This window comes from Ptiloglossa arizonensis, chromosome 4 (assembly GCF_051014685.1).
Source record: "Ptiloglossa arizonensis isolate GNS036 chromosome 4, iyPtiAriz1_principal, whole genome shotgun sequence".
NCBI lineage: Eukaryota > Metazoa > Arthropoda > Insecta > Hymenoptera > Colletidae > Ptiloglossa > Ptiloglossa arizonensis.
This window is the reverse complement of record NC_135051.1, coordinates 19,469,675-19,493,790: the sequence shown is the minus strand read 5'-3', so window position 1 is coordinate 19,493,790 and position 24,116 is coordinate 19,469,675. Positions and strand designations below refer to the sequence as shown.

Sequence of the window (24,116 nt, the reverse complement as noted above, 5' to 3'; positions counted from 1 at the left end):
GTCGGAAATGAAATAAGTGCGGGTGTAGTTTTCAGAAGACGTTTCACCCAGATATTTTTCCAGCTGCGGTTCAATTTTCCTCGTTGACGACCTCCTGTTCGCGAGATTCTTTGAAAACAAGCCGGGAAACGGAACATTGAGCGTTAAAAATTCGTAACGTTGGAAATTATGAATTTATCGTTCCCTTTGTGTACAGTCGAGCTGTGCAAAATGTAGCGACGGAGATCAGGATGTAACGTTTCGTGAAACATTGAATAAAAAGAATCTGGTATACAATTGTTCGTACGAGGCTCGGTTTCCCAGTGAATCGATTCGAAATATTTTCGGGGCGCGGTTGAACGCAACTTGGCTGTACAATTGATGGTTATTTCTACTAGCATCGGTATCCGTGAACGTTGACGATGGTAAGTTATCTGTTTACAATGTACCAACTAATCGTGGAAGTTTGGAAACACCGACACTAGTAGAAACTAGCGAGTAACGAGCAGACACGCCAGACCTAACCCAACAGCGCGCGTGCCTCACGAATCTTCGAAATGAATTTTCACTAAAAGGAAACCACGAACGAAAAAATTCCATTCCACGTTTCTGCCGTATTTTTTCACGTAGATTCACACCTGACCACGTTTCACCGTGCACGTTGCACGTAATCGGCAGTGCAGCTCGATTCTTCACCGTGCTTTCGAACGTTTCGCGTTTCAAAATTGCAGAAACGAGATAGATCTCGTTCGAGTCGTGGGAATCCAAGGTGTTCGAAATCACGGTGTGAAAATATTCGTAAGTGAATTCCATTCGAATCTGGAAGTTCGGGGATTCGAGTTCGAAATCAGCGAAGTTCGTGAAAAATTGATAAAGAAAGAGGTCGTCGCGTAGCGTGTGAAAAGTTTCGGGAAGTTTTTCGGTGGGAGGGGAAATGGAGGAGGGGGGGGGGGGGGGACAGGGATACATTTTTCTCGCGAGAACGTCTTTCGTATTCCCGTTTCGTCGTGTCCCGAAAAAGTATTTCGGGTCGCCTGTTCCGGTATACGCGATCCGCTTCATCTAAATTCGCATTAACATATTACGTGCGTGGAAACCGAGATACGGCCAGGCCGTATAAATACGTGCAGGAAAATATCCAGTTGTTTGTACGGGCATACACCCGTAAATTCTAGGTCCCTGTGTAAACGTGAATGGCAACGTAATGGCCACACGCCACGGTTAGAATGCCACCGGCATCCTCGCGTTGTGTCAACGGGATGAATTATATAATACGTTAGCGCACCGAATATGCGTTCCGTATTCAACATTTAATTTTCTATTTCGCTTAATATCCACCGTATTCTCTTCTATCCTTCGCGCGTTATTATTTCTTCTTTTTTCTCGTTCGCTCGTTGCTCTCGGTACATTGTTTCGAATTTTCGCGAACATACTTTCGCAAAAGTTACGTAACCGTGTTTGACAATCGTTAAAAGAAATTAACGAACAGCCCAGAATGGCAACATTCCCAACGAGGATTCCATTTCGAGAAAATCGGCTTTGAAATTTCATCGCGTGCCCGTGTAATCGTTCAAAAATCACGATGGAGTGGAATTTCCGGGTTAATGGAAACAGGGACGATTCTCGGTGGAAAAAACGAAGCGAAATTGAAGAACGAGGTTTTTTCATACGGAGCTTCCTTTCGGAGAAAATCGATCTTGAATATCGCCGGAGCACCGCTGCGATTGACTTCGCGGTGAGTCTGACCATTGCTCGTTACTTCTACTCGCGTCGTTCGTAGACATTGACCCGATATTATCCGTTTTACGTCCACTTGGCTGTACCGTAAGTTAAAACCAAGTAAAACGTACAATACCACCGATAATGTTTACAAACACCTATAGAAGTGGAAACGATACGCAATGGTCAGACACGCGCCTATTTACGATCGATTTTCACATAAACGAAGCCTTTCAAGAAACGAAATTTCTTCCACAAAATTCGGCACATTTTTTCACGCGGAATCGTCCCCACTCCTCAAGCATCGAGGAATTTTTCCACGCGCTCTATGAAATCTCAATCGGTGACGAGACGAAAATACGAGATATAAAAAATCATCGAAATTCATTAAAATTCTACGATAGAGAAGCTTCTCATCTTGGTCTTTCCGCGAGTTTTAAACGTATCCGTTAAATTTTTCATCGTTCTAAGTATAGCAGTGTGCCGCACGTACACAGCCCCTCGACTCTTCAAAAGCTTCGACAGTATCACGTTGTCCGTAAAACTGAAACGACTATAACTGAGGGAAACAAGGTCAAGCGGAAAGCGTCTCCTTAGGAGCTCTTTTTATTATTTTCTCGACGCGCGATGGTGTGTCTCTCTTTGAAGCGGAAAAAGAAAAAAGAAAAACATCGGCTGTTCGTTGCGAACAGAAATTGTACAAGGTTCAAGGACGAAGGACGCCATGTTTCGGAATCGAGTTCGAAATTCGACGATACGAAACGAAACGAGAGATCTCGTTCATGCGCGGGCCTGATTCGTTGGGAAAGACGCACGAAAATTCCGGAAGTACGTCGGTGTTACGCGTTCACTTCCACAGGAAGGAACATGGCGGCTCGAGGAGCAACATGTCCGACGATGGATCGCACGTCTCGAGCCACGATGAGATTTAAATAATCGGCAATTACGAACGAGTCGAGCGTGAATTTCCACGTGGCACACGCTCGAACGCACCGGACGTCCAGGCTGCTGGAAAATCCAGGCTTCGATATTCGAGCCGTCGTCTTTTCGGCGTGGCTTCTCCGTTGACCGTTCGATGATGGAATAACGTTACGCGAAGAGCTGATTTCAGTGACCCGATTACGTCAGTTTCGTGTGCGCGTAGAAAACAACCACGGTGAACAGGTTTGCATTTTCAAAGACCGTTTCCTCTCGTTAATTATGCCACGATATTTCTCCTTCGACGAAACATTGTAATCAATCCTTTAAGAAGATATTGTTCCTACGTGTTCGATTGTGACTCGAGGATTAGTAAATACGCTCCTTTGTTTAAATCACGGTGTAGTGTGAAAAGTGAAATAATGTTTAAGAAATTCTCATCGAGTACGTATTCTAAATTCAGTATTTTATTTTATTTAGAAATTATTACACTGCTCTAAATGGTAGCTCTGTGACAGCAGGGTTAATAAATGTATTCTTTTCTTTAAATTATAGGAAATAGTAAAGAATAAATAATTCAGAAATTTGTATGGAGTATATATTTTAAATAAAGTCCTTGTTCAAGTTTATTTGCCAATTGTTACACTGTTATTTTGTCCAGAAGTACGTTAAAAATTTCGATGCTTGAGTTTTAGTAGTCGACATGTGCTCGTGCTTTATAGCTGCATTTGTTAAACATACTCACTGGACGCCCATTCTGAGTGCACAGGAAGCTTTAAACTTGCGAATAAATTTTACTCGAAACATATATTCGTACTATGGAAATACATGGAAAAGAGTTCTTTCGTGAAGAAGTATCTGTGACCGAGTGCGCAGTGTCGTTGCTTGGCACAAAAATGGCTGGGGTTCGAATCTCCGCCAGTGGACAGATCGATGAGATTTTGACAGAATTCCATTTTTTTCGGAATTTTACGTGTACAACGCATCGTACCTTCGTCCAATTTCTACCACACGCGCACAAAACGTGTTTTGAAAAATATAAAAAATTGTCAGGGCTCTGTGAAAAGCTTTTCAAAAGGAAAATAAATCCAAAAATACACACGAAATGTACAGTTTAAATCGAAATTGGAAAACCACTGGAAAGAAAACGAAATTTGAGAGTAATTATTAAAATCTTTGCTATCGAACTGGAAAAAAAATACTCTGAAAAATGTTGTATCTTTCGGTTTACGAAAATGAAATTCCTATGAAATGTGTGGCAGGGGAAGCCCCGAAAACGAAGAAAATATCCGAAAATATATGGCGAAAGAAAAACAAGTATGGAGAGCATTAGGAACGGGGGAATATCCAGTGCCTGTATAGGACCTGAAGAAATTCCCTCGAAATTCAAATCTACCGAAAGTAGGATATATATCGAAGTATACACAAATACACTTACACACACTCGCTGCGTCTCCATGGAATCTTCGCACGAACTGATGTATATCCGGGGTAAACTTCGTAAGACATACTTGAAAGAAGGAGATCGAAAAGGATCCCGCTGGCACGGCGAATAATGTGGTTGTCTATGAAACGATGAAAAGTGGGATCAAGTTCTCGAATCTCACCAGAGAAGGGGGTGAGATATTCTTTCAAAAATATCGTTGTAAAACTATTTCTACTCGAAGAATAGAATAAATACAGATTCTTCTGTTCGATTTACTCCAAATCGTAGATTTTCATATTGTTCACGAATGTTCGTATTAACAATAGACACAAACGTGTCGTACTAATAATAAACACACGTATTTTCGCATTATCAATCAATAATAATACAAAAAAAGAACATCGTGCAGTGAACGAAAATTGTATTTCCTCGAGTAGAGGTATCAAACGACTTTCCTATCACGTTATTACAAAAAGCCTGCGGGAAAACACGGAAACCCGGCGACGAATATTCATACTCGATATGCAGATCCGGGCGCAGCCGAATAGTTCCACGAGATCAACATATTTCGTTGGCCTACAATCGAGAACTGGAACACTGAATACTCGAATATCGCAGTGTGTCCACGACGGAATTTACGAGTGGAGACGTCGAAAACGAGCAGATTCCGCGGCACCCGCGAAATTTACGTCCGATCTCACGGAGGACGGTAAATCATTGAAATTGCGGATGGAAAAACAGCCAACCGGAAGAGTTTATTTCCCAACGAATTTACACGACGTAGAAATGTTACTGACCGACAATATATTCAACGGTGTGTTGATTCTGCAGCTCCACGTTATCTCCCGACAACCCTTTGTGATAAATTCAGATTATCCCCAAAAAAAAAGTTACGAACAGGTTTTGATCTATCTTTCAAACGTGACAGAATTTCAAAAATAACTTTAAGACTTCATTACGAGAGAGGAATGCTACTTACGAATAGCCTGAATAAAAATAATCTGGAAAGGTCGAAGTTATCGTTAACTTATCACGAAAGAAAATAATCAAATATCTATACAAATGTATCGATCAGTTCATTATGGAAGTAAGAATTCTAAATAGACATTCTCGAAAGGTCAACGTTGTCGTTGATTAGAAGAAAAGAATTATAAACCACTCGTATTGAGAAGAAGAAAAATGAACGTTCAGTTATAGTAACACATGACGTACCAAAAATATAATTTAGACCACTTGGGTACTCAAGATCGCAAGTGGGTGAAATTTATCACGAACTGTCAGTTGGTCTCAGAAAGAGGGTGTACGAGTAAATAAATAATTAAAATATCAATGAAAAGTGTCCGTTTCTCGGTAGTTCCTCTCGTCGAGCATTCCAGACGATTGCTTTCAGCGGCGAAAGATTCAGGCACGCGTAAAGTAAAATGGAGTCGAGCAGGGGGTTGAAAGGAGAAGATTATTAAACCGTAGGCGCTGTCGAAAGGGAAGTGGTCCACAGATGTAGCAGGTAAATAGACGTCGCGTGGCAGAATTAAGTGGTCCTCGTTGAAAAAAAAAAGACTACCCACCCCCGGTTTCGCCCTTATTCTCGTTTCACCTTCTCGAAATACGGGATTCGTATCTGTTACACGTATAATTTATGGTACGCGGAGATGGCGGAGGAAGAGGAGAGTTTAATTAATGGGCGAGCTTGTCGCGACGGAAAAGAAAACGGTAGGGCTTGAAAAAGGACAAGAACGTAAGGGAATAAAATAGACAGACCTTACCGAACAAAGGGTGCAGAGTATATTGTATTGCAGTGAGAAAGAAAAATCAGTCCTGGATTAAATGTAGCACCATGAGTAATAGGAATATTAACGAGGTCGAGAAACTTATCTTTCTCTCTCTTTCTCTCTCGACGATAAATCTTCTCGAACTGGAGTCTCTGGAGTGGACGTGAAAAAGTTTTAAAAAATTGTTACTATTTCGGTTATTAAGCTTCTCCGATATTTTCTGCGTAAACAATCCCTAAACTCCCCTCAAAGTCAAATCCTGAAATTTAAGTTTAAAGTTATGGTGATTATTTTCGATCGACTTACAGGTTTATTATTAAATTATCGGGTGTTCCTTAAATAAGGCTAACTGTTCTTTCATAGCTCGTTCGAAGATTACGAAACTTTAGAATTATTTGACTTTGGTAAACAAACCAACGTCTACGTTATCCAGCTTCGAACGACACCCAGCTAGCTCGCTGTCGAATAAAATAACGAATCAAGTTGCAATCGAGCCCCGTGGCTTTCCGTAGAAACCAGAAATTAATTTCATCGGAGGAGTTCGAATCAACGAAATTAGAAACAGGGGAGGAAGACGAGAATCTCCCGCGGCGGCGATTCGTTCGTTCATCGGTGAAAATGGTTTCCTCGCGAGCTTCGAACAAATTAATTTGTTTGTCGCGTAACAATCGTTCCTCGAATCCGCTTTCGATCGTTCGAAGTAACGAAAATTATTTTCCACCTCGAATTTAGAAAGAATGCTCGAGATAATAATTAATTCGCCAAAATACTATTGGGGATAAAAAAAAAAAGAATAAAGTAATTTGAAACACAAAATAAAAATTATTTCGAATATCGAATCGCTCGGATCGCTTCAATTATTTTCTTCGTAATAATAATTGAAGATAATCTCACTCTATATCGTAACCGAACACGTTACTTGGAAATAATATCTTCCTCGTGTAAATTAGTCCGAGTTGGATAATAAATGTAAGACGATATTTTTATCTGACCGAGCTTATTTTGCCGCGAGGAACCTACGAGATTTTTATTAAGCTCGAGGAGGTCGATGACCAGAATACCATTCAAAGTGACAAATGTCCTCACGAGTGACGTTCAGAAGTAAGCGGTCGCCGATAGCTCTGGGAACGGGTTAAATCAAGATAAACGTAGTCATTCGATGGAATTGCGGAGGGTCGTTTCCGGTATGTTGTTTTTGCCCCGATATCTATTAGCTGGCCTCGGTGGATGCAATAAAACGAGCTCGTTTGGGGGTTGCGGAGAACCTGCACTTTGTTGATCCAATCGAATTTGCTACCGCTCGAGTGGCTGATCGATCCCCGTTAAAAGGATATCGCGGACCTTGCAGAATTCTCAAGCAAGGACGAGCTCTCTCACTGGAATACCTCGGGCCGATTCGACCCCTCCGATATATTGCGCAACGTGTCATTGCTTACGATATTTCGATAGTGTTTCTTGGAAAAAAAATATTTCATTTCTCAATCGATATTTTCCTCATCTTTGGAAAAGGGTCTCGCAAACATTTCGTACCAAGATTTTCAATATCGAAGAATACTGTAACTTGGAAATAATTTTTCAAATTCAATTTTTCAAATTTATAAAAAGGATTGTCTTCCATTACGAAGATTTCTGATATGGAGTATCGTCACTCTCGATAAATTTGAATCGTTCAAATTCAAGATTTTGGAAGGTTCAATATTTCTTCCCCTTCGTTGTAAATATTTCTGTTACCAACGATTACCATTTTTGACAAGAATAATTCTTCCAGATGAACTTTAATTTTTTTAATCTTAAAAGAAAGTTTTGCAAACGTTTGCTTTCCAAGATTTTTAACGTGGACAAAAATACACTTTTCACAGAAATAATTTTGAAGATTAAATTTCTAACAACGACCACTTTCGAGAGAAATAATTTTCCTTTCGGTTCGATTTTTTCGTCTCTTTAAGAACTGTTCGATAATAGAGGTTCCATGCTGTGGTTTTACAAAGTATCGCTTCTTTGACGATGCCGACGCAGTCACAGCACTTTGTTGATTCAACCAAATCCCCGTTCGGTCGAGTGGTCGGTCGATCCGTGGCAAAAACGTGCATGTACCCGGACCTCGCGCGCGTTTAAACGAGATTAGGACAAGGGCAAGCGGAGGGTTAAGTAGTTTCCATTGTAAGGATGCTCCACGACGTGACGACGTTTCTCGGTGTCTCGGGTTTGCCACGCCTCTGCACATAGGCGTCTCACGACCTCGCGTGAAATCGCTTAATTCGTCGAGAATCTTGATATCGGGTAATTTCGTAAATTTTCGCGCGCTTTTAAATAAATAGTATCCACAGGTTAGCTACCTTGTAGGTATCTTCCCTATCGCGAAATTAATTTATCGATTTTTCATCCCGTGAAAATCGCTTTATTTTCAAATATTCGTGTCAGTAAAATATTTTCATTTTCTAAAATGTCGACTCAACTTTGAGATGCACTTTCTTCGTCGAATTATTATGAATTATGTTCAGTACGAAACTCGATGAAAACCCGATTGTAAAACAGTGGTGGTCGTCAAGGACGCTTTCGTGTATTGAAAAATATTTTTATTGCGCATTCTTTTCGCTAAAAAAAAGGGCACTAAAATCTCCAGTTTAATAGTTCCTTTTTACTATCCTCTCGAAACACTTCAACGCGTCAAATGTAGTATATCACCTCGAGTTTATTGCTCTTTCATTTCTCTTCGTCCATTGAAATATCCAGATGATATAAAGGATTAAAAGACGAGACTTTTATATTTTATAAACAATAAATGAATGTAACTAGCCGAGGCGTACAATTTTTCAACGTACTTTTAGAATTGTATTATTCTCGACGTGAATTTAAGTTGGAAACTGATAAAGAAAAGAAAAATGTTTTTAAAATACATCGTACGCTGTAACGGCCAACATCTGAAAAGTTTTTAATTATATTAGAATAGGAATAGGGAGTTCTGCACTTAAGGGACCTTGGCTTACTGTTAGTTATTTCCACATTCTATAAAAATGGAACGAATGTAATTGTAACCATCCGAGGCAATGTTTCTCCAACGTACTTTTTCAACTATATCGTTCTCGTAGTAAATTTAAATAAATTATTATTCGACGAAATTGAGATGTACCATAAAAAGTTTATACCATAAAATTTTTAACGTGTACAGGATGGTTGACTTTACATTTATCAGAAGTATCCTGTAAAATAGTCAACCCCTTAAAATTCATTATCTACATAAAAATATTAGTAGAGGGTCCTGCGATCTCTAGGTACAGTTCTGCTCCGATTTGTGACTCCCATCAACTTCGAGTCAAACAATCGATAAAGCAGAAAACCCGTTTAAAATTCTTTATCTATGTAAAAATATTATTAGAAGGCTTTGCGATCCTTAGATACAGCCCTGTTTTGATTTTTAATTCGCATCAACATCGAGTCAAATAATCGACAAAGTAAAAACACCTCTTCGAATTCTTTATCTATGTAAAAATATTACTAGAGGGCCCTGCAATCTCTAAATACAACCCTGCTCTGATTTTTGATTCGCATCAACATCGAGTCAAACAATCGACGAAGCAAAAAAAAACTCCTTGAAATTCTTTATCCAAATAAAAATATCAGTAGAGGGCCTTGAAATCTCTACATACAACCCTGTGCTTATTTTGTGATTCGCACCAACATTGAGTCAAATAATCGACAAAGTAAAAACACCCCTTCAAATTCTTTATCTATGTAAAAATATTACTACAGGGCCCTGTAATCTCTAGGTACCGTCCTGCTGCAATTTGTTATTCGAATCTCGTCAACAACGAGTGGAACCATCAACCAAGTAAAAAAAAAAACTTGAAATTCTTCATCTAAATAAAAATATCAGTATATAGAGATTGCAGAGGGCCCTGGAATCTCTATATACAACCCTGTTCTGATTTTTGATTCGCGTCAACAACGAGTGGAACCATCGACGAAGTAAAAAAAAAACTTGAAATTCTTCATCTAAATAAAAATATCAGTATATAGAGATTGCAGCGGGCCCTGGAATCTCTATATACAACCCTGCTCTGATTTTCGATTCGCGGCAACATCGAGCAAACGAACGAGCTCGCCCAAAAGAACGCGAGTCTCGAGATCTCGACGAAGCTTCGGTCGATCCCGCGTCGTCGCGACGTCGGCGCCGCCGTCGTGGTACGCACGATCGTGTAAATCAGCCAGCTGCCAATAATCGCCACCTGACTCCCGTCGTAATAAAGTCGAATGTCGAATAATATCGTCGTGACGACGCTTCGGGTCCCGCTGCGATTTATCGTCGTTCCAGCGAGCGGTGAAATTGGGACACCGACCAACCGGGACACGCCTGGCATTGTTACCATTGCTTTTAAGCTTCTCCGGGTTTCTGACGAGCGCGCGCGTCCACGATACACGCACGTACACCTACACCTACAAATACACACGTATACACACACGTATACACAGGTATACACACATTGCCACGGACACTCACGCGTTGATCCGCTTTTCGTCCCAGCTCGCCAGGTATTTTTATGGATCGTCGCGCAATTTTCACCTACCTCCTTTCTTGCACGCTCGGACGGGACGTTTTTCAAAGTGACGTTCCCCCTCACGTGTACACCGGGTGTCACGTTTCGATCTCGCGCAAACGATCGCGTGGCTAAACCCGGCGCCGATTTTCCGCACGGCGACGAAAGCGGATACAGCAATTAATCGCCGCCGGTCGTTGTTGTCATTCGACGCCTACGGAGCCATAACTCGATGCTAAAATTGCGTCACTTTTCGCTAGCGAAGCGAGCAATCGTAAATCTAGTAATTATTGGACGATTGATATCGTTGAAAGTGCGAGGGTCACGGGAGAAACCCGAAACCTCGTTGCGTTCGGTGTGAAATAAATATACGGATTGTTTTAACGTTACGTGTGAATGTTCTTGGGTGAAAATGTTTGCTTCTTTCGTGTTGGATCTTAGGGGTATGAAGGAACCATTAAAGTGGAGATTCTACGATGAAGTCTCCGATGTTTGAAAACTGTAAGATTGTCTACGTAATGTAACTATCGTAAAGACATAGAATTGTTAAATATTAAGAAAAGAAACTATCAATTTGGATGTTTGGATAATTGAAGTTTAATACCAGAGAAGTGACTGTTCTATCATTCAAGCACCTTATATGTCTCTCTATTAGCTCGAATATGGGAGGCTCTGATGTAGTACTAATAGAAGTGAAGTTTCCCCCTAGAAGTCTCCGATGTTTGAAAAATCTATGATTGTTTACGTAATGTAACTATCGTAACCACATAGAATCGTTAAATATTTAAAAAAAATAAAACTATCAATTTGGATGTTTGGATAATTGAAGTTTAATACCAGAAAAGTGACTGTTCTATCATTCAAGCACTTTATACGTCTCTCTATTAGCTCGAATATGGGAGGCTCTGCTGTAGTGCTAATAGAAATGAAGTTTCCCCCTAGAAGTACCATAATGCAACGTGATAACTTCAAGTGCCACCGACAGTATCAGCTTCGGCAATCGAGTTTGCCAATTGGTGGAGAACACATTTCGTACGAATCTGTAACAGTAATTTAGTAGGTTAAATAAGAGTCCATTAGGGCCAGAAACGATATTGGCTCGAATATGTTGTAATTTCTGTGAGAAATTTTATAGCTGCCGGTTGCCATTTCACAGTCGAAGGTATTTCGCAGATAATGGTATTTCTGGAATAGAAAGATCTTAAATTTTAAATGGGTAGAAATTTATATTTTTGTAGCAATGAATATTAATATTCTACTGTCTCTAATGCTTCGAGAACGAGATTAATTTAAACGAGAATTGTTATTAATAATTTCTATCTCAATTATATGAGATGATTCCACAAATAACCAATTTTAATTATTCTTTTCATTATCAATATATATTGAAGTTTCGTTATGACATTTTTAATACACCGCTTCTTACGTGGACACAAATTCTACAGTACACATGCCGAGAGATTGCATTCGAGGTTATGTCTGGTTGCATTCGTTCAGGGGCCACCTCCTCAAACATGTACCACCATAACTTCAGAAGCAACCTCCGCTTATCTTTTATCCTTTCGAAATTTTCAACGATTTCATTATTTCGTTCTCCTTCTTAAAAAAAATATATTCTCAATGTAAATAATAATTCTTTAAATATTCTAACAAAGAACACCGCATCTCCCTTTCGTTTCTCAAAAATTTCTCAACATCCATCCTCGATTCGATTTACCTCACGATTCGATGATTCTCTCGATGTCGCGAGTTCATCGGTCGCGAACGAATCCAGGAAACCGGATCCGGGAGGGGGGTGACGCAATAGTTCTCGAGGTCTGCCAAAAAAAGCCGAATTTTCGCAACGCGGTGCAACGTACCCGACAGGAAATCGCAGTGTCGTTAATTCGCGTCGCGAAGTCGCCCGGAATATTGGGCCACCGTTCCGCCAGCGCTTGGCAAATGTCCTCAAGAGTTCGATTCTCCCGAATTCCACCCTTTTTGTCCCTTCTCATACCCCCCCTCCGCTAACCTTTATCGTTCGTGTTTCGTGTTCCAATTGCTCGGTCCCTGTTCCTATCTGGCTCGAATCTTTCGAAGAATCGTTCGCGGTTGACGTCCCGGCGACCCGATGCTCCAGTTCACTCGGATCCTCGAGTCTCTCTCGCGAGTGCCCGCGAGTGGCGCGAGTGGCGCGTCGATCGTGCGGCGAACGCACGTACCACCAACGTAAATTTCGAGGTTATTCGCGGCCCGCGCGAATTTAAATACAGACGACGCGTTAATACGCGACGAAAGACCTACGACGTGAAAATTTCAAAGAGTATTGGTCGCGATTTTGATTATTTCGGAGCCAACTTGTTTTTAACGAATAAAAGTAACTAAAAATTTCAAAGGTAATTGTACAAAACCTAAATAATAGCTCGATTGGATGTCATCGGAGGGTACTAATTGAATTTTAAATTTAGGTTCGATATTAAGTGATTTGCTTCGAAATTTGGAAATCTTAAAATTTGTAACAGAATTTTTACGTTGCTACGATTGTAGTTAATATACCGTTGAATAATCGAGAAACGACCGATTAAATCGGACGAGTTGTATGCAAAAGCCGAACAAAGGGTGGAAGTTTCACGGAAGCGTAACGCGGTGACACGGCTGAAATTTTCGTTTCGACATCCCGACCAAAATCAATTAAGAGTTTGACGAAGACGTGCTCGCAAATTAATCGTGTTTGAAGCCCGTCTTCGCAAAGTTCAGCCGCTTAGGGTAACTCGTCCGCGAAAGCCTGGTATCCGAGTGTTTACTCGTCGTCTATACCCTTGGTTCTTAACGTAATTGCATCGCTCACGATTACATAAGCTGTAGCGACAAGTAACGTCTAGCGAACTCCAATCTTCGGAAAACGAATCGTAATTCGTTTAATTATTTAGACACACCGTAGACACGGATTCCGTTCGGTTCTGTAGCAATCGTGTCTCACGATGCATTGCGATACGTTGAAAAATTAATATTGCAACAAACAAAGAGGAAAGATCATTTTTAGGTTAGTCTTTCGAAAGTTAACCTCTCTGTACGTTTCTCTGATCATCGAACTATCTTGGACGTTTTAATATTCGAGCATAAATTTTTATTGCAACATACAAAGAGGAAAGATCATTTTTAGGTTAGTCTTTCGAAAGTTAACCTCTCTGTACGTTTCTCTGATCATCGAACTACCTTGGACGTTTTAATATTCGAGCATAAATTTTTATTGCAACAATGTCTCTGTAACTAACAATAATAATATTATATTTGTCTTTATTGTGCAAGCAGGGAAAACACATATATCACGTATCGAATATAGTACGAGAAAAGACATAGACAATGGCTGCTCTCGAACTTAACCTCAAAAATACCGTCCGGACGATTAAATATTCAACAAAACGAACCGAAAGAAACAAACAGATTTGTGTTACGCGAATGGAATTAATCTACTAACGTATGCCAAGTATAAATACGAGGTTATGTTCGAAACCGAGTACTGGAATTTAGAAATATAATCACACAGTGCAAACTAAATACACACCGGAAATACACTCTCTTTACGAAGAAATTTCGGTCAGGCTTACCAACCTCTATCGTTCACCGATACGCTTATTTACGAAAAGTTGATCGACGCATCGCTGACGTCGCATTGCATTATGGTTACCCGTTGCCTCACTGTTTCCGTGCCTCAATTTTCGTACGCTTTTAACGTTGGTTTGAGACTCGCCGCAGAGGGAACCGGAGAGTGCATAATGGAAGGAGCAAACGCGATTAAAATAATTAGGGATCCCTGTGTAACTCGATGCAGTTTGTCAGCTGTAAACCGACTAAATACGGGTACGGATTAAATGGGTACCACGACACCGCGACTCCACGTAGACGAAACATTATGGCTAATTATTGGTCGTTGCTATTCCCTTGTCGGGATATTATCGGGTACCGTACCCTGTGTATCTTCATTCTGCCCCAGAGTAACCCGATAAATAGATACCTTCCCTTAGACGTATGTATCCATCGCGTTGTCTCAAATTGAACGTGAATTCCCTTTGCTCGGCAAGGCAAATTAATCTCGGCGCTAGTCACGGTTGACGCAATCGCCTAAAATTCATGCATTACAACGAGCACGGAAATTGCTCTATAGCTGCACGCTATAATTTTACAAGCCACGGACGTATCCAGGTAACACCGACCGATCAAGCTGACCCACCCTCGCATAAATTCTGAGCAGGCTCGTTAGACGGACCGTCCGTGAATTTCTGGCCGAATATACCGATAATTATTATAATCGGACCTAATCGTCCGATGGAATTACCGCTGCTCCTTACCAGAATGAACGTTTAGAGTGTTTTGGGTTGAATTAACCCTCGTCAGGGTTATGTAACACGTTCGGTTTAATTGTTCGCAATTAGAGCGTCTGGTGTCGATGGTACGCTACTTTTATCGCTAATAGGTGGTGTTTGCAATGACAATATGGCCGCCGGTGTCAGCTGACTGCCATTGGCCACAACTGACGAAGGACGAGAAATATAAAAGATTTCTTTCGGGCTAATTGAGTTCATCGAATAATTATTACCATGTTTTTTTTTCATAAATTTTAACCACGATATGTGTTCTTCGAAGGGACATAACCTATTTGTTATTTTGGGATATTTATCTCTTGGAGTGGAAATGCAACTCTTCCCAAAAGTGCATTGAAAATCCATCGTGATTCATTGCTTCAACTTCTTCACGTTATCTGGAGATTGTAACGAATAAGGTTATGTTTCGTCAAGAAATAATAGCCTGTGTAATTTATCAAGAGGTATAATAGGTGCGGTTAGCCGTCATCTGGAACTTGAAACAAGTGAGGTTATGTATTACACACGTGCTTGTAAACATGTGTTGTAAACATTTGTAAACACATGTGTTACACACATGATTGCAAACATGTATTATCAAAATTTGTAAACACATGCTTGCAAACATGTATTATAAACATTTGTAAACACATGTGTTGCACACATGCTTGTAAATATAACCTACAAACATTTGTAAACACATGTATTACACACATGCTTGCAAACATAACCTACAAACATTTATCAAACGAAGTGATCCATTTCGAAAGCATCTATTGTCAAAAATTTAAAGGCAAAAGATTCTTCGAAAAGCGAAAAAGAACTTTGAGATCACCGCGGGTATACCTAACATCCTATTCTTCGACGAATGAAGTAGTACGAGGTTCTCGTTCAAGATTGAATCGCTGAGTAATCCAATTCTCGATTCTCTACTAAAGTATTCAACCCGTGTCTTCCTCTTATACAGCGCGAGCGAATTATCATCCGATCGATGGTGAACCTTGACCAACAAAAATTGAAATAAAAAAAGTACAGTTTATCAAAAATTCTATCTAGTTCGTCGCAGAAAAGCGAGTTCCAAACGTTGGTAGCAAGACGTACCGTGAGCACGCGCCACGTAAAATTCCCCCGCTAACGAAATGTCACCAGACCCTAGGGTATTCGTGGAATTCCCTGGCACGAGTCCATTCGTACGCGCAGTTAAATGAATCCCGTCGGTGATCTCGAATCTATTGTCGCTGATAGATATCGTAACGAACAACGAAGCCAGCTTACAAAGGGACAAAGAAACAAATCAGCGAGTTAATATTGACTGGCCTACTTTTTTCAATTGCTCGACGCAGCCCCACGGTTGTTACTTCGGGGCCGCTTGTTTCGAATATCGAACTTCCCTTAATTGCTGTACACTTTTTAAGCTCGAGATCTTCTTAAGAATCTCATTATCATACCAATCGGACGATGGTGGTGGTGGTGGAGGGGGGAGATCCCTCCGGGGGAACTTTCTCCACGGTCGCCACCTGAGAAACGCGAAATGTAACTAGCCGAGGATCGACCGTGGGGAAAACGTTTTCGTTCGTCGAAACTTTTCCCCTAGCACTCTCAACGGTTCCGTTAGTCACTTACCGTAGTCGGAACTTCGCCAGTTTTCTCACAAGTTTCCTTCCTCCCCCCTCTGGGAACGCAATGGAGAGAAAGAAACCCGGGGATCGGGGATACACGGTCCGCTTCTCCTCGGTACAGGTTTCTTCCGCGCGAAAGAAAGTTTCGATTCGCAACCGGCGCGTGAAAGATCGATAGGGTTTCCGGGTCGCCACGCGCGAACGGACCGAAATTCCCTAGCACGGACGAGTCCCCTTTGACGACTTCTTTCGCTTACCGAAGTGACACAGTTCCGACGGAAGTTTGTTGCTCTTACTCGTGTCCCGTGCTACGATCAAAGGAGAGTTTGCTGTTCCAGGGGAGGAGCGTTTTCGAGGAAACATTTACGATCCTTTGACAACAGACGTCCACTGTCATTGGACCGTTTCTGGCTCGGCTATTATTTATCCGTCGATCTTGATTCTTTCACCGTAGCTACGAAAGAAAATTCCCTAGTAGGAGATACTCGAGGATCCACACCCCACACTCCATCCAGAAAGAAGTACAGTTTTTCCTTTGACGAGTTCACTTTGACGATCTGTAAGGAAAGAAAGTAATTGGAACGATTCTTTTTTCACGAAGATATACATTTAGATACACCCTGATCGCGTTTTTATTATTATCGAAAAATATCATCCGATGTCCCTAAATGAATAATTTGCGAATAAAAATCAATTTTATTTATTTAACCTTGCATGACAATATTGACTCGAAGCTCATAACATCGCGTAGACAAAATTTACAAATTTACTTTTTTTCTTTTCTTCCATGAATACATTCGGAAGAATTTTTATACCACTTACGGTATAATAACATCCTAACCTATTTTTTCACATTTATTTTACGCATTGCATTTTAGTATTCCAAGTATTGCATTTTATTTACATACTTGTGTATTCGTTTACTCTAAATTCAGGTTTAATCCACGTCTGTTACGATCTTTAACATATATACAATAATTGTAACCGGTCGAAAGTGTACACGTTATAAGTGAAACGTTCCCCTCTGTTCTTATTTACGTTCACGTGAAAGTTATTAAACTTATTTTCATTTACTCTAAATTCAAGTTTAATCCACGTCTGTTACGATCTTTAACATATATACAATAATTGTAACCGGTTGAAAGTGTACACGTTATAAGTGAAATCTTTCCGTCTGTTCTTATTTATGTTCACGTGAAAGTTATTAAACTTATTTTCGTTTACTCTAAATTCAAGATTAATCCACGTCTGTTACGATCTTTAACGTATAAACGATAATTGTAACCGGTCGAAAGAGTACACGTTATAAGTGAAACCTTCCCGTCTGTTCTTATTTACGTTCATGTGAAAGCTATTAAACAAAATTTTCCGTATGAATTACACGAAAATTGTTTCACGTGAACGTGACGCGCCATTCTGGCAAGTTTTGCGAAGCGTCGAGGCGGCAACGAGGTCGAAAAGAAAACGTCCACCGAAATGTCGGACAGGAACGCTCGCGGAATTCACGACGAGCGGACGGATTGAAACGTGCTTACACGTAGCTCGTTATTGCGGGCTGGAATACGTGGCCGCGGAAGTGGCGGGCGTCGATTCGACATCGAGGCACGTCGGGACGCCTCTGCGGACTCTCCTTGGCTATGCCGCAGCCGACTGTGTCGATCGATCGATGTATCAATTCGCGCTCTGCAAACATGTACACGGATTTCTTAAACAGTCTTTAATTGGAATTTTTCGTTCGTTTTCAATTTTTGTCCAAAAATTCGGGGAAACAATAGCAATGACACGTCTTTATCGTACCGAGATTGAATTATTTATTGAATTATTTTATTATTGAATTGTAAAAAAAAAAAAGTAAAACTATCGGGTTGTTTGAAAAGTCATTTCGTTTTTCATTTTTTTTTTTATGAAAATGAAACACGATTTTTTCAGAGTGTATAAACATTTTATTAGATTATATATTCTCCATTTTTGGAAAACGAAATAATTTTCCGAACGACTCGATATAATATTGATAAAAATGTGACACGAGTACGATGAAGGAATTAGGAGAAAGAAAAATGGAAGAGAAAAGGAATGAAAAATAGAAAATGGAAATAAATATGCAAGATGATAATATTGTTGACAGGATAGGATAATAATGAAGTGTGAGAAGCTGAATATGAAGTTCGATGAAATATTGTTTGATAACTTTCAGTGAGAATTGGTAATGCGTTATTTATTGATGTGTTGTAGTTAATAAATTGGTTTTGAGCTAACGACAAGTTAGAGTTACCAATACGAGATTAATCGATCGAGAATCGTTGATCTGGAATGCTTTGCTCGATACCGATAAATCTTTTAAAAATTTCTTCGTGGTTGACAATTGTAGAGAGCTGTGGAACGTCGACTGAAAGTTTGACCCGAACTACTAGCAAGTGAACCATAGTACCGAAGTAACGAACTGAAATTTGTCGATTTGGAACCAACTCAAGAGATGTTTCCCCGACTGCAATTTTTAATGGAATTAGAGATTCTATACAGTGAATTGTCAGGATGCAGGTCGTTGGCTGAACGATTGTCTCGAACTACTAGCAACAGTCACACCCTCTTTAAAAGACTTTCTTCAGGGTCGATGAATTTTCTGTTACAGGAACGAACAAATACTAAATAATATACTTGTAATAAATAATAAATTATCGATACATTCCATTACACCTGTCTAAGTATTCTGTCGTTGTAATACATACAACGAAATACTTTTTGATTTGTATTCCTTCTTCGTGCCAATAACGAGTTACTAAATCGTAACGTTCGTAAAATAATATGAAAAATAAAACTTCAAAAATTGATTTAGAGTTGAATTTGATGATTGGTAAAATAATAACGTTTATAAGATAATTGAAAAGATAAATGTTGCAGTATGTACCGTTCAGTGCACCATCGACGTCGCGAAAGGCTGATTAAAAACAGTCGAGCAACGAAGAGAAATCGCTCGAATTTGTACCCAAATCCAATTCGAACTCACGTCCATTCGAACAAAGAGAGAGAAAAAAAAACAAGCCCGGTGGAAAAACCGATCTCGACTTACCAACAAACTGTAGTCTATCGGGGTGCCTCGTTCTCGACGTCTATTAAAACTTTCCAACTAAAGCGTTCCCATTTTCGTCACCGTGTTTCTATTAAAACTTCGTCGCTCTATTAGGCAGATATTAAAATCAATAGAAACAAACTTGAAAACACTCGATCGACTCGCCGATGTAACACGTTTGCGCTTCAATTCGCTACGTGAACCCTTCACGTGAACGTTATTGAATCAAATTTTCCGTATAAATTATATAAAGATTGAAAGTTATCTGACAAAATTTTCTGTACGAATTACATGAAAATTTGTTCATGTGAACGTTATTCAATAAAATTTTCCGTATAAATTACATAAAAATTAGTAGTTATCCAATAAAGTTATCTAATAAAATTTTCTGTACGAATTACATGAAATTTTTTTCATATGAACGTTATTGAATAAAATTTTCCGTATGAATTACATAAAGATTGAAAGTTATTAGACAAAATTTTCTGTGTGAATTATATGAAAATTGTTTCACGTGAACGTTATTGAATAAAATTTTCCGTATAAATTACATAAATATTGAAAGTTGTCAGACAAAATTTTCCGTATGAATTACATGAAAATTTTTTCATGTGAACGTTATTGAATAAAATTTTTCGTATGAATCACATGAAAATTGAAAGTTATCAGACAAAATTTTTTATGTGAATTACATGAAAATTTTTTCACGTGAACGTTATTAAAGAAAATTTTCTATACGAATCACATGAAAATTCATTTTTTTATTGTTTCAGGCGATGGAAGCGGCGCAGGCGGTGATGGCGATCCCATGGTGGGGGGGAATTCCGAGAAGAAAACGGGGTACGAGACCAATCTCTTCCTTTACAGTGTAAGTAACAATAGCAATAATTTATTACACTCAGAGTACAAGATTCAGAATTGTGTGCTCAACCCCGAGAAAAATGTCACTTGGACAAGTGAAACAGAATGAGTTCATTGACGAGAATGATTACAACTATTTAAAATCATAAATATTGTCGATGCAAACTTAATTTGAAAAGTTTATATTTGTGCTTTATAAATTTCGTTACGCGGAAGAAAACCGAAACTGGGATCGAAATATTTAAAATTGTAACCATTTCCAACGTGCACCCATATTTGAAAAATTAATATTTGTCTTTTATAAATTTTCTTTCGTCAAAGAAAACCAAAACTGGAGTCGAGAAGATCGAATGTATAATTAAGCTCATTATTTAAATTATACTCGCTGTAGATCGATGTAACAAGATTTTTGTACGAATGATCTTCAAGTTCGTACAACTTCACGAAGATTAACTGAATCGATCGAATTCAAATACTTCCAGGACCGATCTTTCGTTCTTCAGTCAATACATCGTGACAGATTTTTCTTTCTTCGGCCTATACTTTCGTAGACCCACGTCGAACGACACTGTGTGTTTCTTCTACCACGAAACAGACGACAAAAGATGTCTCACGATGGAAAGTTTGCTTTTAACGAACATTTAACAATATAAAGTATCCCGTGAGATGTATAGCTGGGAGAAAGAAAGATCAATCCGGAATGAAGGAGAGTGTGGACAGTGTCGAATAATTTTCGCTTAGTCGCGAGCTTCGCGAAGGCTGACAAAAACCTCTGACCCAATTCCACTCGCAATTCACTCCGGGATCGATTTTTCTTTCTTCCGTCAATACTATTGTGACTGATTTTTCTTTCTCCCATCAATACTATTGTAACCGTGCATCTCTCTCTCTCTCTCTTTCTCTCTTTCTCTCTCTTTCTGCGAAATAGGTGACGGAAGACTTTTCTCGATGAAAACTCCACTTTCCTCGAACACTCAAAACCGTAGAGTATACCGTGTGTTCTATAATCGGGAGAGAAAAAAATCGATCCAAGATTAATCGAAACACGAACACATGGTACACGAATAGTTCTCACTTGGTCGTTTCGTCGACTCGAATTGCGTCAATCAGGCTCGTGATTCTTTTCAGAATCGATTTTTCTTTCACTTACGTGTACCGTACATTTTGACCACCCTGTACACAGCGAATAACAAGCGGTTCGCCACGAAAGTTCAACGGATAAGAAAACTGGGACGACGTAGACTCAGGCTCCCTTTCTTGAAAGAAGGGTCCTTCATTAAAACGCGAAAGTAAGAGAGAGAGTAAAAGAGAGTAAGAGAGAGAGAAAGAGAGAGAAAGAAAGAGAGAGAGGGAAGGGGAGATAGGGTTGAATACTCTCGAGTGTGCAATTCGCTTAATTGTCGTTCAACGAACAAGCGAGCGCGAACGGATTCTTCTAGGGTTGTGCGTTTCTTTTATTGTTCGAAAAGTCGTCGTCCTTCGTCGACAGTTTTTCTTTTGTTCGTCTTCCGGCGGGGACAGTTTCCTCCGAGTGTCTTTGAGCTCCTCTTATTAAATCACTGTTCCCACGACTCCTTAGCCAAGTAATTCGGGCTTCCGAATTTATTTTTATTCTTGCTACCACGAGGAGGGTAAAGCATCGAGACAATTCTCCTTGAGAAATGAAAACACGTTTCGAAACACTCTGTACACACAACTATTTAAAAAAACAAAAACCAGAATTTTGATACACGTGTGTAGGTTCGTTTTGAAATTTGATATTTTTATCTAAATATCTAACAAAAATATTTCTATCCACTGAAACCACTCTTCTTGTATCTTTTCGTCGTTTCTCAATCACTATTCCTTATTTGTGGAAATATTGAGAAAACTAGTTTCGATAACTGTTAAACGGAATTCGTTTTCACGCGAAACGAATTGAGTCAATATTTCTTCCTCTATTCTCTCCAGTGAGAAAAAATAAATAAAATTCTTCCATAAAGTGTATCCCATTTTCTGGAAAGTATTATAACTCATTGATGTTTTTTAATATTGTTCAGTAAATCGATACGTACGTTGCTACTACGATGGTTTTATTTCATCGAACTATTTTCTCCACTTGATCGTCTCCTGTGACATTTTCTCGACAGCCAAGGGAATAATAGAAAATTCCAAAAATGGAACCAAGGAACTACGCTCGCGAACAAATTTTCGAAACGTGATTCGGTGGAGAACGATCTCTCTCGTGCCAATTTTATCTCCGGACGAATTGAACCTGGCGTTCTTTTTTAATCTTTTGAATCCTTCATCGAATTTTAGCGAGAACGCATTGCCCGAGGAAAAACAGTTCCGCTTTCAGCTTCGACACGTTTATCAGTCTTGACTGAGCAGATAGGTTTATCGGGCAAAGCAGCTGATAAGAAGCCGTGGAATTCGATTTAAGTTTCTGTCAAAAGCACCTTTGAATTTCGACGAAAGTTCCCCTCCACCTCCGACCGGATTAATTTCCTGGCTAATTGATACGATTAACTGATCAAGATGGCGGAACGGTGTCTCTTGACCGCCTTTTTCTGCACGGTATTGTTGTTCGACGTTAGAGACTCGTCGATCTCACAGCAAAGTAGATTTATAGCTTTAAAGCTTCGTTAAAGCCTCGTCGTACGATTTAATTACATTTTAATTACGTTCTTCGAACGCGTAACATTTAATTTAATTTTTGTTCTATACGTTCGTATAGGTATCGTAATGGCGAAGACAGGAGTGATTTCGTTTAAGAATCTTTTTAACAATACAGTGTCTTTATAGAAATTGTAATTATTATAAAGACGAAATGGTTTGGAAATATATCAGTAAAGTAGTTCCTTATATTTTCAGAAAAATAGTTTCTTTGTGGAGATTCCAATTTCTATAGCAACAAATTATGTATAATATTTTACTCTTCGTAAAAATTCTAAATTTATGAATATTTGGATAAAGTAATCTCTTTGTGAAGATTTTAATCGCTGTAATAACAAAAATATGTACGATTATTTCAGCAAAATAGTTCCTTAATTTTCAGAAAAATAGTTTCTTTGTGGAGATTCCAATTCCTATAGCAACAAACTATATGTAATATTTTACTCTTCGTAAAAATTCTAAATTTATGAATATTTCGATAAAGTGATCTCTTTGTGAAGATTTTAATCGCTGTAATAACAAAAGTATCTAGTACGAACATTTCAGCACAATTATTCCAATTGCAAAGATTACAATTGGTGTAATGATAAAAAAAAAAGTACAAATATCTCGTGAATATCAAAGTGTGAAATTTGATAGACAGATGAAATTTTGCACGATGAAAATTTCAGTCGTACCTCCTGTTCGTTATTCCATTTTCGGCTAAGTCAGTCTGCAACCTTTTTTCACGAGTGTGGAAACGTGGCTTTACGTAACGATTGCATACCAGCCTCTGCAGAGCGGCTGCATGAAAATGGAAGAAAAAAGGGTGGTCCAGATTGACGCAAGCAAGCCATGACTCGAGCGTGCCCTTATAGCTGGTTAATTAACGTACTCTTTCAGTCGGGGGCCTCATAGCTGAAACGCGGTTCGGCATCGACCTCGATTCCTGGATATCCAATTATCCGTTTCTCTTCTTACCGTCTGTCGAAATGATCTCCGAGTAGGACAGCCTTATCGGCGCTGATTTCTCGCGTGTATCTCTGTCTCTATCTCTCCGGACCCTTTGTCCGTGGAAAAGGGACGAAAAAGCACCGAAGATGCTCGTCCATAGGATAGGAAATAAATATTCTAGCAAACCGTACGGTGAAAAATATTCTAATAAATCACCTGGCGAAAAATTATTGTAATAAACCGTCTGCTAAAAAATATTCTACTAAGTTATATAGTGAAAAATATTCTAAGAAAC

The 24,116-nt window shown here is 39.3% G+C and overlaps 1 protein-coding gene across 6 annotated transcripts in view; it reads left to right on the top strand.

Annotated features, from left to right (window-relative positions):
* Kcc (solute carrier family 12 member kcc) overlaps nucleotides 1-24,116 on the top strand; it is a 188,020-nt gene that overhangs the window by 150,415 nt on the left and 13,489 nt on the right. For all 6 annotated transcript variants that reach the window (XM_076309103.1, XM_076309102.1, XM_076309101.1 and 3 more), the window contains one exon: nucleotides 20,146-20,240. In XM_076309103.1, coding sequence (XP_076165218.1) covers nucleotides 20,146-20,240 — 95 coding nt within the window. The remainder of the gene's footprint in view (nucleotides 1-20,145; nucleotides 20,241-24,116) is intronic.